This window comes from Mustela nigripes, chromosome 8, assembly GCF_022355385.1.
Source record: "Mustela nigripes isolate SB6536 chromosome 8, MUSNIG.SB6536, whole genome shotgun sequence".
NCBI classification, from domain to species: Eukaryota; Metazoa; Chordata; class Mammalia; order Carnivora; family Mustelidae; genus Mustela; species Mustela nigripes.
In genome coordinates, this window is record NC_081564.1 from 31,018,224 (window position 1) to 31,032,502 (window position 14,279).

The following is a 14,279-nucleotide window of genomic DNA, read 5'->3' on the forward strand; positions in this document are numbered from 1 at the left end:
TTCCCCTCATTTGTTACTGTGTAAAATATTATTTACTTGGTAGTTTTGCTTATTGCTATCTCCCTCTCTGAGAAGGTGAGCTCCACAAGGGTATGGTGCGTCCTTAGTAGTACTTAGAACAGTCCTCGAATGGAAATATTTTAATAAATATTTGGTCTACTTTGTTTCTGTGGTATCCCATGGACTTCTGGTTGTAGGGAAAGTACTTATCCCCCAACTCCCTCTACCTTCCATGTTTTAGGCTCTGTCTTTCCTTAAAGGAAAGATTCTGAGTTTCAAGGAAAATGATGAGGTGCTTACTGATAAATTGAAATTTGGTATGTCTCATTTTATACAAACTATTAAAGAGGAAAGATGTCCATGTTCCAAAGTACGTTAATGGATTAATTGATTTTACACATTTTTAAAGGGTACTTCCCAGATGTGCTTTTCATTGCAGGGACTCTTAGGAATAGATTAAAGATCTATTTTCAGTTTGGAGATGTGTGAAAGCTGGATTTACTCAATTAACATTGTGTCCTAGCAAGTTTAGGAACTGAAAATCTTGATGGACTAAAAGATTGAAATCACAGATAGTCAACCTAGTGTTTGAAAAAGATTGAGCTTTCTGGATGTTTCTAGAACAATACCTGCTTGGTTCGCAAATTGGTGATGATGTGTACCTGGGACATGCTTCCTTGTAACTCTCTGCATTTCTTCCACTGTTTGGTTCTGTCCTCGTCTCTTGATTAAACTGTCAGTGCCTCAGTGTGTTAAGTTATCTTCCTTTTATTGCAGTCTATGTTCCCTAGTGCTGGTAGTTATTTTCTTGGAATCGAATGTGCTTGTTTCAGTCCTCTAGAGAGCTTCATTGAGGTAGCCTATGCCTGGAGCACAGCACACAAGGCTCTTCAGAGTCTGGCCTCAGCATGTTTTGGGACTTCTTCAGGCTTTTTCAGTTTTTGGTCCTTCATGATATACCAGTCCCTTTTACTCCTTTGTGTGTATGTGCTCCTTCTTCATCTTTGTAATGAAGCCTGCCCATCTCCCTCAGCCTCCTCAGGCATCAGTTGGTCACCTTTCTTTCCACAATACATAGTCCAATAAAGGTGGTACTAGGAATTACTACTTAGTAGAATTTTTTTCTTTTTTCTAACTTAAAAAAAATTTTTTTAAGCTCAGTGTGGGGCATGAACTCATGACCCTGAGATGAAGACCTGAGTGAGCTGAGATCAGGAGTCGGTTACACAACCAACTGAGCCACCCAGGCACTCCTAGAATTTTTTCTTTTAAAAAGCTTTAAATAAATTGTGTGTTATTTTTATGTTATTGTTGCTGGCTTCTAAAATACATTTGATGATGCATACAATTAAAATTGTATATAAAGTTGTTGAAGGATTTAAATGTGAAGAAGGGACCTTTATGGTGGGGGTTCCCTCAGAGAGGCTGTTTAGAGCATAGTCTAGGTCTTCATGAAAGAGGTTTGTGTGACAGATGAAGATGGAAGTTGTTAGCCAACTTGGACATATCAGACAATGTAGTGTGGGAAATATGTAGTCTCTCTTTTTTTTTTTTAAGAGAGATTTTATTTATTTATTTGACAGAGATCACAAGTAGGCAGAGAAAGAGGAAGGGAATCAGACTCCCCACTGAGCAGAGAGCCCAATGCGGTGCTCGGTCTCAGGACCCCGGGATCATGACCTGAGCCCACGGCAGAGGCTTTAACCCACTGAGCCACCCAGGCGCCCCAATATGTAGTCTCTTAAGTCATACAACCTAGTTTGAATTTTCTCTTGTGCTTCTCTAGTGTGTAAATGGTAATGACTTGATGTTCCGAGTGTCAGTAAAATGAGCATGATAATGTCAACTTCATAGAGTTGTGAAGATTGTTGCAGAAATTTTGCAAGGTGTGTCATACAGTACCTGACACATTCTAGGCACTGCATTCTACAGTGGTTGTAGTTGGTTATGTCATTAATAAAGGAACTATTCACCAAATTGAGTTTTATTTTCAAAAGAAACAATTGAAATGTCAATACTCTGTGTTTACTAAGGTGTGTGTTTCTTCATTATTATGGTAGTGCATGTATGGTGACTTGGATTTTAGTTCTAGCTTTGCTTTTGGCTTGTTGCTTGATTCAAGAGAGAATATTAATATTTATGCCTCAAATATTTAACTTGCAGAGTCAAAGAGGGTCAACATATCTATGAAATGCTTTGCATTCTTACAGGGAGGTAACATATAAAATATAGATATTAGTCTTTGAAAACTTATGGTTTCCCTCTGGTTGAGAACAGAAGAATTAGAGGTGAAAGTCTTTCACTGCTGTACTAATGGAACTGGTCTTCTCCTTGCCCAGTTGATGATAATGATTGTGTATCTCTGCCTTGGTGTAACCTAGGAGGATGGTTATGAGTGTGAATCCTTTTTCCTGTTTGACCTGGAAAACTTTTCAAAAAGGAGATCTTCTTACAATAATGATAAAAGGTGAACCAGTGAAGGGGGTAAGGGGTGATTTAAAAAAAAAAAAAAAAAAGCTTATTGTGACATTATTGAAAGAGGAAGCTAATCTGTATTGTCAGCTCAGGCCACAACTAGCATGTCATTTCTTGACAGATGAAACCATTTCTCAGAAAACATACTGCTTGATGGTGGGAGGTGAAGGGAATATTCATCAGAAGTTTGCTCAATGTTTATCCAATTTACAAGCTACAATTCTGTTGTATATTGCGTTTCTTCATTCATTTGGTGACAAGAATTAAGAACAGATGTGCCCCCATTTAAATATATATATATATATATATATATGTACATATATACATTCTTGATAGTTCAGCTTTTGGTATTACTAGATGTTGAGAAATAAGATTTCCTGTGATTACTTTTGGGTATCTCATGTAGCATAGTTTGAACTGTCTTCATTTTTCTCCCTTTTCTGAATTTTTTTAAAAATAGGAAAGAGGGGGGTGCCTGGGTGGCTCAGTGGGTTAAGCCTCTGCCTTCAGCTCAGGTCATGATCTCAGGGTCCAGGGACAGAGCTCGGTAGGGAGCCTGCTTCCCTTCCTCTCTCTCTGCCTGCCTCTCTGCCTACTAGTGATCTCTGTCTGTCAAATAAATAAATAAAATCTTCCAAAAAAAAAATTAGGAAAGAGGGAGATAACCATATCCTTACTTAGAATGATGGTAAAGTACTGGGGGCTTTGGGACTTAATACTCAGAGCCCAGGGGTTATGGGACTCTTTAATAATCTCATTTCAGAGGTTTCTGGGCAGAATAAACTCTGGCAGAGGAGAAAGCATTTAACTTTCCAGTGTTTGTATGTTTTATTTTTTTATACTAATTCAGAAGTCAGAACTCTGTTTTGAAATGAACACTTCACAGGTTTTGGGCTGACTGATAGTAATAGGGCAGAGAGAAAGGGGACGTTTGACTCCCAGGTTGTGAGGGGGCGTGTGTCTGCTCTCACAGATATTTTAAGCCATACATGAAGTGATGATTCCTAATTGGAGACAAGCCATTGTCTGTAATCTTTGCTAGAGAATATAAATCATAAAGTCACAATTTCTCATAAAAAGGCTTTGATAGTTTCACTTCCTGAAATGTACTGTATAGTTACTAAGTTACTATCTTTGTAGATAGTTTTAACATGTTATATTTTAGTTAACACTAGAAACTCTTTTTTCCCCTGTGGAATCAGAATGTTAAATATGGTTTAAAGTTTTTATTAATCTTCTTAATAAAGCAGAAGAATTAAAATAAATTTCTGATAATGTGGATGAATTTCAGAGTTTTGTTTCTAATTAGTCGTGAGATGAAAATATAGGTTCAACCAACATCTGTAGCCAGTTCTAAGTAGCTAGAGAGTTTTCCCAAGGAGTACCTTCATTTTTCGGTCTTAATCTGCTGGCAAAATTTAAAAATTTTTTCCTGAGAAAATTCTCAGTGTTCCTTTGCTTTTGTTGACTGTATAAATAAATGTGAAAGGGAAGCAAGCCCACCATTTTGGGGCCAGACTCTGTAGGACCCTGGGTGTCTTTTAAGTAACACTCGGCTCCCTTTGGTCAGTCACTGGGGCTCCAGGAAATGTGTTTGTGCTTTTACCACTGTGTGATTCGGTGTTTTCAATGTATTGGAGTGACTGCTGGTGTAGATTTTAAAGCTAGCGGGAAAATAACTGAATTCTAGTTCAAGGTCCTGAGGGCAAGGGTATAAACTGCCAAAGGTTTTTCTCTGGGGTTCTTTTCTTCAGAACATCGGAGGCCACCTGTAAGATAACTCCATTCCCAGCGCCCTGGAGAGGAACTTTCCTGGTTTTTATGGATTCTTGCTTCTGTTGGGCAAATTGCTTTTCTCACTTGTGCAATAGATAGGATTAACCTTTGGGGTTTGGGTTCTTTCTGTGATTACAACATGAGGAAATACATTCCTTTGGTATTCTATTCTAGTGGAACACGAATTTTAGGGATGGTGTGGCATTCTACAAGGGGACATTCTCCTGCTTTATCAGTGTTATCTAGGAGATATATGGCCTTTGTTTTGCTAATTAGGTAGCTGACCTTTTTACCAGCTCTCGTAATTTAACTGTTAAAGGGTGATTAAGCTGTTAAAAAAAAAAAAAAAAGTGACTGTTTAAAAAAAAAAAAGTGCTTGCTGACATCATCTTTCCGAGAACACTAGTATAAGTGATTTACTATAACAAGATCTTAGTTTTTCCTGTTGGCAAATGACATGTAATATTTACAGAGGTCTTGGGTTCAGTCCAGCAGAAACATCTCAGATAAATTGATGTGTGAAACTGTAGCCATTTACCATTTTCTTTCAAATGGAGATAATGTAAACAGGTTTTGTTTTAAGTTTAAAAAGTGGGGGGAAAAAGGATATTTAGTATAAATTTCCTTCAGGAAAGCAGTTTAAATTGAAGGTATTCTCCAGAGTTAAAAATCCAATGTGTTCAGTTTATAATTCGGTTACATTCTTCTGCCAGTTGTGTATTTAGGATACTAAGCCAGTGTTAACTGTGTTATTACACATGTACTTTCTCTCCCTGAGAAAACGTCTCCTTTTTCATCAAAATAACAAGGTAAAGTTTTGTAGTCTACATATTTAAATTAGCATAAATTCTAAATCTGTGAGATTTTTACTTTTTTTAACCATAAAGCATGATTTTTAATGGCTTCATTAAAGTAATACATCTTTCATGTATACTGTAATTGTTGTACATTTTGGAAATTTGTGTTATTTCCCCTTTTGTGTGTTACTGTTAATCCCTGTGTCTGTCTCTGGCTATATGCGTTGGTTTCATTCGCAGAAATGGGAACCTTGGATTTTGAAGGATTTATACCTGTTACTCTAAACGAGGCATCTGAAAGTTATAGTTTCATCTAGTGCTTACTAAGGGGCTAGATATGGACTTGACAGCACTGGGAATTATCATTAAAAAAAAAAAAAACTTTGCCAAAAATCTTGAAATTAAAAAAAAGTTATCTTTTCATTGTAATTTGCATTTCTTTAATAGATTAAATAAATGTTTTTCAAATTTATTAGTCTTTTGTGTATTGTCCTTGTTCACTTTTTAAGAACAGAGGTCTCTCATTTCTTACTGATAGGTAGTCTTCATAACTTAATGCTTTGGTTGTATTTTGGGGTGTTTTTTTAATGAGCATTCATGACATTTTCTTAATTTTGAGGCAGGTTTTTAAAAAATTGATGTGTAGTGGACATACAATATTATATTATTTTCAGGTGTACAATATAATGATGCAATGTTTATATGCATTCTGAAATGCTTACTACAATAAGTGTAATTACCATCTGTTGCCATAGAAAAGTTATTAGAATATGATTGACTATATTCCCTATGCTGTACTTTTCATGCAGGGAATTTACTTTTAACCAGAAGTTTGTAACTTAATCCCCTTCTCCTGTTTTGCTCATCTTCCCACCCTCCTACTCTCTGACAGCCACTGGTTTTGTTCTCTGGGTTTATGCATCTGTTTTTGTTTTATTTTTTTAGATTCCACATATAAGTGAAGTCATATGGTCTTTTTTTTTTTTTTTCTGCCTGACTTATTTCAATTGGTATAATACCCTGTAGGATCATCCATGTTGTTGAAGATGGTGACATTTTTACTCTTAAACGCTAGAAATATATCTAAGCTAGATCTGTTTATCTGTTTGTCCTGTAAAGAATTAGAATATTCCAGGTCGCGTGGCTGGCCCAGTCAGCAGAGCATGCAACTCCTATTAATCTTGGGTTTGTGAATTCCAGCCCCATATTGGGCATGGGGCCTACTTAAAAAAAAGAAGAAGAAGAAAGAAAGAAAAAGAATTAGAATATTCCGTCTGTATTTTAAAATCTTTAACACTTAATTTACACATAATTAAGTACTGAAAATTATTTAAATATAGTTGAATGCAGATCAGTTGAATGAAGAAAATGAACTGTAGCTACCATGGAAATCCAATCTTTTTTTTTGGAAATCCAGTCTTACCTATCTGAGGCCATTTGGGATTTTTTTGTAGGTAGACCTATCAGTTCTTAGGCACCAAGACTCTAAGTGAATCTTTTACTTTTAGGACGGTAGGTGCTTTATTTCTGTTACTATATTTTACTCTTTGGTCAATTTTTCTGTTACAGTAGCTAACCTACTACAAACAAAAGCATTTCCAGTACCACAGTAACAAACAACAAGTTTCATTTTTATACTTCCTTCATAAAAAAGAGAATAATTTAGGACTTGACTCAACTCTCCTCTGATGCTAGTTTATTTTTCTTTGTTTCTTCTATCATTTAAAAAGTACCCAGAACATTACTATTAAAGTAAAAAAGAAGTGAGAAGTTTGAACTGACAATTGCTTATCATTCTCTGTTTCAGATGATCACAGTCGTGTTAAGCTGCAAAATGCTGAAAATGATTATATAAATGCCAGTTTAGTTGATATAGAAGAGGCGCAAAGGAGTTACATCTTAACACAGGCAAGTGATGGGATGTCAAGCAAATGCCTTGCAGTGCAGTTACTGTGGTTGGTCTGCTTCGAAACATAGCTAAAAGGATGTCTTTACTTCTTTTGGAAATGAAATGCCATTTCAGTTTTTTCTGTCATTTTGTAGTAAAATGTAGGTATCTCAGTATTTTGCAGGTATGTATGTGAACATGAAATTAAAGTTATTTTTAAAAAGGAAATTTCTTTAATGAATGGCTTACACTAGTTCTTTTAAGGCAAATTGTCTTCCTTGCTTTATACTGATACAAAATGTTTGTTAATGTTTTGTTAAGTTCTCTTCACCTAATCTCTATCATAACCAAAAGCCCTTCTCAACCCCTTTCTCTGGCATGCGTTTTCAGAGAATATGAACATGCCTTTGATGATGTCTGGCCTTTGCTCAGAGTGAGGGTAGTAAGACCAGGTGCCCAGAATATTGGCTGGAAGGCCAGAAAGCGTGAGGGTTCCTTGTGGCATTCTGCCCAGTTGCTTCTTGGCACATTGGCCACACCCATATTCCAGCACTATTACTCTTTCATTGTTTGAAAATAGAAATTATTTTGGTTTATCTACACCAGCTACTCTTTATCAAATGACAAGAGACTTAATGAGTAGTGTTGTTATATCCCTCAGTTAATGATTTTTAAATTCAAAAGATAAGCTATATGTTCATAATATTTGAGTTGAGTCAGAATAACCTGTTATTGAAAGAGACAACAGTTTCATATAGTAAAAAGATATTCTACTGGACGGTTTCTGATTGACAGGAAATGAAAAATAATTACTTCATTTTACTTAAAGTAGGTGCTATATGTTAAAAAAGAGAGAGAAAGAGAAACTATTTAAAAAAATGGCAAGAACATAAAATCACAGTTCAAGGAAGAATATAAGGGTAAACAATATACCTGTGAAAAGATACGTAATTTTTCTAGTCATTAAGGAATATCATTTTAAATCAGTGGCCACCTCTCATTTTTTACCAGTGAAAATGGCAGAGATTTAAAAGTTTATAATACTCAGTAGTTAAATATGTACAGACATAAAGATAAATGTGAAGGTGTTTATTGAACTTAGTTTTAATAGCACAGGACCAGAAATAATAGGACAAATAATCTGTGAGGGATTGGCTAAATAAATTACACATACAGCATTAATATTGGTTATTTCTAAGAATTAGGAATAATCAAACTTTATTGTTTTCTGCCTTTTTGTAATATTCGGAGTTTTTCTTGTGAGGATTTATGACATTTTTAATAAACTCGTTTTTTAGAATTTCAGTTTCCCTTCTGTTTGAAAAAAACCTATCCTGTTCAAATATAGGAAAGAATAATTACCCTAGATCCCTCCCCACTTCTTTCTCTCTCTCTCTCTCTCTCTCCCTTTTCCCCCAGTCTTGTATATTTGTTCTTTTTTTCTCATCATAATCCTAAATTTTTTAGGTCCTTCTCAGGTTTCTGATTTAGGAGTTTATTCCCCCCCTTTCAGTCTACATCTGAGACTTCGACTCACGGAAACTGTGTGTTCAATGTTTGTATCTTAAGAGAATATAGACACTGGATTCACAGCATCTGTACCCAAATCCTGTCCAACTACTTCATTAGGCATTCATTCATCTGACAAAGATTTATTGAGTATCTACTGTGTGTAGGCATTATTTAAATAAAACGGGCATTGGGGCACCTGAGTAGCTCAGTCAGTTAAGCATCTGACTCTTGATTTCAGCTCAGGTCCTGATCTCAGGATCCTGAGATCCAGCTCCATGTTGGGCTCCATGCTGAGCATGGCATCTGCTTGAGATTCTCTTTTTTCCCTCTCCAACTGCCCCACCCCCCCTCTTAAAATCTTTTTAAAAAATTAAATAGACGTTAAATAAAACCTTGTTAGGAACTTTATTTTACATCATAGTAGGAAATAAAATTAGTAACAGCTAGCAATTTTGTAACCTTATTGTATACTTTGTGTGTTTTGTATAATTTAAGGTTCAAAATAACTCTCTCTGGTAAACACTGGTATTATGCACGAGGAATTATCTAAAGAGACCAGGAACATTAAACAACTTTACCAAGCCCATGCAACAAGTGAGTGAAGCCAGATTTGAAGTCCCTTTGGCTCCATGGGTCATATTCTTAATCATTCAGCTCTCCTACCATAAGATTACTGTGTGACTTTGGACAAGCTACCTAACTCCCCAAGCCTAAGTCTACCTATATTATCTCTGAAACAGTGCTAAGAGAAATTTTTATAGTTCCTGATACTGTGGTAAGCCCTCCATGGATTATTTGTTGTGGCACGTGTTACTGCTTTTTATTATTAGTAGTAATAGTAGTAGTAATAGTCCTCTTATAAAATATTGTAAATCCCATCGTAATAAAGAAAAATGCCTACAAATTGTGTTTAAGTGCCCTGTATCTATTGGACTGTGCTGTGTGTCCTGATAGAGTTCCCGCATTTAGAGCTGGAGGACTCGGAAGGCTGTCTTTAGCTTTTTTATTCTTTCCTGAATTTTCCCCCTATATATTCCAGGTCTTCACTGGATATTTTTATCCAGATGACTCATTTACATCACAAATTCTGTATTTTCTACATCTAACTCTTCTTTTTCTTTTTCTTTCTTTTTTTCTTTTTTTAAACCAAGCCAGCTCCCTTCCTGTTTTTCCCACATAGGTGAAAGCTATGCTCACCTTCTACCAAATCCTAATGCAATTGCTTTTTAATTTATTTCCTTGCTACCAGTCCCTCCCTTCCTAACCTGTCTTTTTAGCAGTGCCTCCAGAGTTATTTTTGTAACATACAAATCTGATCATATCACTTTACTTCTTAAAAAGTTTGGTGACTGTTTCCTGCATTCGACCCTCCACACTCTACAGGTGCGGTTTCCTACTGCATACTTACCTATACTTTGCCCTCATTGATTCCTTTTCTCTCCCAAATGTACCCTATACTTGCACGTGCCTTGTCTTATTCTTGGAATGGACCCTGGCTTGCTCCCTGTCCTTCTATGATGCCTCCCAGTATTAGTTCTTCCTCATTTTTAGGGCTCTATTGTACCGTCCTCCCTACTTGGGAAGATCTGATGGTTTACCCCTCGCTCTGGTGGTGCTTGATATGTTTCAGTTAGTAGAACAAGGACTTCTCCTTGCCTCTTAGAAAGCTCTTTGAAGGCTGGGGATATTTTATAGGACACAAAACTCGAGATGCTAAATGTTTGTTAAAACCTTAGCTATTCTAATTGTCGTTTGTTGCTTCTTTTTGTCACCTTTTTCCTCTGGAAAAAAAAAATTTTTTTTTAAAGATTTTATTTATTTGACAGAGAGAGACACAGTGAGAGAGCTAACACAGGCAGGGGGAGTGGGAGAGGGAGAAGCCGGCTTCCCATCTGCTTCAGGGAGCCTGCTGCGGGGCTCGATCCCAGGACCCTGGAACCATGACCTAAGCTAAGGACAGATGCTTAATTGATCGAGCCACCCAGGCACTGGTCCTCTGAATTTTTAAAATAAAAAAAAATTTATACACACACACACACACACACACACACACACACACATATAATCATTCCTTGCTGTAAATCTCCACTTCACAACAAACAAACAAACAATAAAAACTGTTAGTATTGCTTGTAGGTGGAAGAGCTGAGAAATAACCCACACTACGACCTTAGAACCACTGACAGAATGTGTTTTGTGTTTCCATATGTATACACACTAATGAATGATTTCTCTGCTGAATGGATAGATCCATTTTTCTAAATGAAAGAAAAGGCATTCATTTTAACTGGTGATTTTCTCACTTCATTTTGTTTTAGAAGTAGATCAAGTAATAGATAATATCCATTGAGTGAGGAGAACAGGATCTTCAAATATTTGGTTGTCGTTACTCAGGATTCTGAGTGGATTTCTGGCCTTTTTATAATTTAGAAGCTTGGAGTTTATAATTTAAATAATATTAATAAGGAATCTGCTATAAACCAGGGAATACAACTGCGTAAAAGATACTTTCAGCCTCAAACCACGTGAATCACCTTGTTTGTCATGGGAAGCTGAAGTTCCAGGAGACCTGGCCTCCAGCCCCTGAAGCTGCCCCTCCCCTGCCCTGTGAGGAGAGTGCTTGCTGACTTGGCCATTAGTTGCGGAGAACCTCATTCATTTTCACCTGTAAAATAACTTATAATTTGACTCTGGCCTTTTCATCTCTTATTTGCCCTTTCTTCTGCCCTGTGCTCTCATTAAGTAAAATGTGAGGATAATTGGATTTGACCCTCCCCCCCATAATATGAACCATTGCCTCTTTTAAGTCTTCTATTGAGGTCGCACATGCTGTGGTTTTGTAGATTAACAGCTACAGGCACTTTGAAATTTCCTCTTTTTCTGGAAATCTTTTTCTGGTTCACTTGGGGTGGTTGGTTGGCCAGTGATGGCACAGATTTCCTCTTTTGTAGGACTGCCATGATCCATGGCAGGCAAGGCCTCTCTTCCTGCTGTGAAAGCTGAAAGGGACAGAAATTTTCTTTGCAGCTAGAACATGACCAGTCAGATATTCCTGCCCATATTTTGACTCTGGTTTGTTGAAAGGTTATGCATGACTGCTATAGCCATCTTCGTATGGCGATGCCAGCAAAGGGAAGTGGTGGTAGTGCCAGGGTCAGGAGCATTGTCCCAGGCAGACTCCTTTGAGCAGAATCTTGCCTTGACATTGGTTCCCACAGAAGCCTGGCTTTCCAGCCCTCAACTCTGAAAGTCAGCTGATAACCTAAAAAATTCATTTTTGGCCTAAGTCAATAAAAGTCAGTTTTGATCATTTATAAGCAACTAGTACGGACTGACTTTTTAACTCGAGTGGATTTAAAGTCATGATTTACTTACTATGATTCAGTACATCGTTCTTAAACCAGAAGCATACTTGGAAGGAATTTTCCTTGAACCTTGTTCCATCTCCTTTCTCTTACCTCCTTTTTCTTCTCTGTTCTTACAGGGTCCACTTCCTAATACAGGTTGCCATTTCTGGCTCATGGTTTGGCAGCAAAAAACCAAAGCAGTTGTCATGCTAAACCGAGTTGTGGAGAAGGAATCGGTGAGTAATACTGAATATTTACAAATTAGTGTACTGCCTGTATCATTAGCTCATAAATGTTTTCATATTTCCTTTGGGATATTCATTAATTTATTGGTTTTGGCCTTGAATTGCTAAAGGCTCTGGTCAGGGTATCCCTGACCAGAAGTAGTGTATCCTTTTCCTTTCTTGCCTTAAGTATTTGAATAATAGTTGTACAACACTACTCTCCAAGATGTGAATATAGTGAAACAGACATTGATCAGTGGGGACATAGGTCTTTGGAATCCCTAGGCTTTATTAGAATTTCTATAATTTATTATCATCAGAATCTTGAGAATTTTGTAAAAGATTTGAGTGACAGGTTTTTGTTAACGTATATGAATGTTTATTGACTCTTAGGTCATGAGACCATAAGTTTGGGAATGTATAAATTTATTGAAACTTGAGGGACTGTCTAAACACAGAGCTAATCAGTTAAATCTTTTAACTTTTGCACTTTTAGGTTCTTTTGTCAAAGAAACAAATTGGAAAGTATTGTCAGTAAGGGCTCTTCAAGCCTAAGATCTTCAGATTCCTGATTCTTACTTTTATCTAAATTAATATTTGGTGGCTTTCGATGGTGGTACAAATTATTCTACTCTCTTTCTAATCCTGAGTGGCATTCACATACCAGAATGTCTAGCAGTGTTAGCATAGTTGTTTACAGTGGCTTTTTCATGGCTTCCAGTGTGACTTAAAAATTAAGTGATGATGACATTGTTTGAACAATATGAGCAGCATTGCAAAGTAGATGATTTGTAAGTTTCATCTCTCCTTTTGGTGTATAATTACTATATTCATAAGACTGCCACTAGAAATTAGAGATGATATTTATGGTGGTTGGGACTAGATGCTTCATAAGATTCAAGTTTAATAATTCTGGGTAAGATTATTTCATGGGTGATACTGCTTTGTTTATGAAGAGGCCCCTAATGTCTGATTATCTTTCTTTTTATGCTGTTAGCAGACATTGCTGGTCAGTGCTTAGTTCCTTATTTAGTTAAGGGTCACAAAATAGTGATATTCCAATTTTATCATTCCCTCTTAAATTTTTGTTGGAATACTTCTATAGAAAGAAACTTTCGAAGTGCCTAGGGGCAGAGTCAGTTAAGCGCCTGACTCTTGGTTTAGGCTTATGTTGTGATCTCAGGGTTTGGGGATCAAGCCCCATGCTGGGCTCTGTGCTCAGCACAGAGTCTGCTTAAGTTTCTCTCTCCCTCTTCCTCTCCCTCCCCTGCCCCCCTTCTCTAATTTAAAAAAAAAAAAAGAAGAAGAAAGAAAGAAACTTTCCTTCTAGTTAGTTGACCACTTTTATATAGGAAAGCAGTTTTCAAAATAGTTGATTCCCTAGTGTCTCAACAGGTGACCAGTTAGATTTTTTTGGTGTGGGGACAGGGGCAGGAAGGATCAGTTATTACGAACTCCTAGATTTAATCATATATGATGTACTTTACTCCATTGCAGTTATTATGTGTCTTAGTAGTTGAATTATTTCTCTGTTAGCTAGCAGGAATCTCTGCAAGTTGGGCTCTGAGTCAGAAATCTAAGAGATAAAACCAAAGAGTCTTTAATAATTTCTTACTGTCTGGAATGACTCCTTAACCTCTTCTTCATAGAATCAGCCATTTCTCTAAGGAACCTTGGTTTCTTTTATTGGACAATGGTATTTCAAGATGACAATAAAAATAGGAATGTTTACTGATGCTGGGTTGATCATTGTTTTTAGAGCTTTTTAGTGAACAGAGCTAAAGAAAATATGTGTTTGTGTGTTAGATAACATGCTTCAAGGGTTCATACTGATACTTCAATTCAAATTTAGAGTGGTAGTGGGATGGCTTAACACTTTTGATCTTGTATCTGTTGCCTCCTTTTTCCATACCATGAATCCAGCTTCTCAAAGACACAACGGATAAAAAATATTTTATAATGACTCATTTACTTTTTCCCATGTTAAATACCAAAAATACTCATAATAAGAGTATCAACTCCATCACCAAAATAATTACTGAATAAGTTCTGAATTTTTTGTGTTTTTTCCCATCTCGTTCTGTTTTTAAGTTGTACTTTACCTACATTGTCAAAGTATATAACATCCTACCTATACTGTGGTCTCTGTCTTATATCCCTTGTAAAATCTTTTTTCTACATATAAATATATATTTAATTTACACTGTCGGTCTTACTGATGATTCTCCAGTCGTTCTGTAGGTAGCTCACTCTGTAGTGC

General features: G+C 36.5%; 1 protein-coding gene across 4 annotated transcripts in view; it reads left to right on the forward strand.

The window, feature by feature from the left end:
• Positions 1 to 14,279, forward strand: part of PTPN2 (protein tyrosine phosphatase non-receptor type 2) — an 86,526-nt gene that overhangs the window by 35,850 nt on the left and 36,397 nt on the right. For all 4 annotated transcript variants that reach the window (XM_059409144.1, XM_059409143.1, XM_059409145.1 and 1 more), the window contains 2 exons: positions 6,856 to 6,956; positions 11,933 to 12,031. In XM_059409144.1, the coding sequence (XP_059265127.1) occupies positions 6,856 to 6,956; positions 11,933 to 12,031 (200 nt within the window). The remainder of the gene's footprint in view (positions 1 to 6,855; positions 6,957 to 11,932; positions 12,032 to 14,279) is intronic.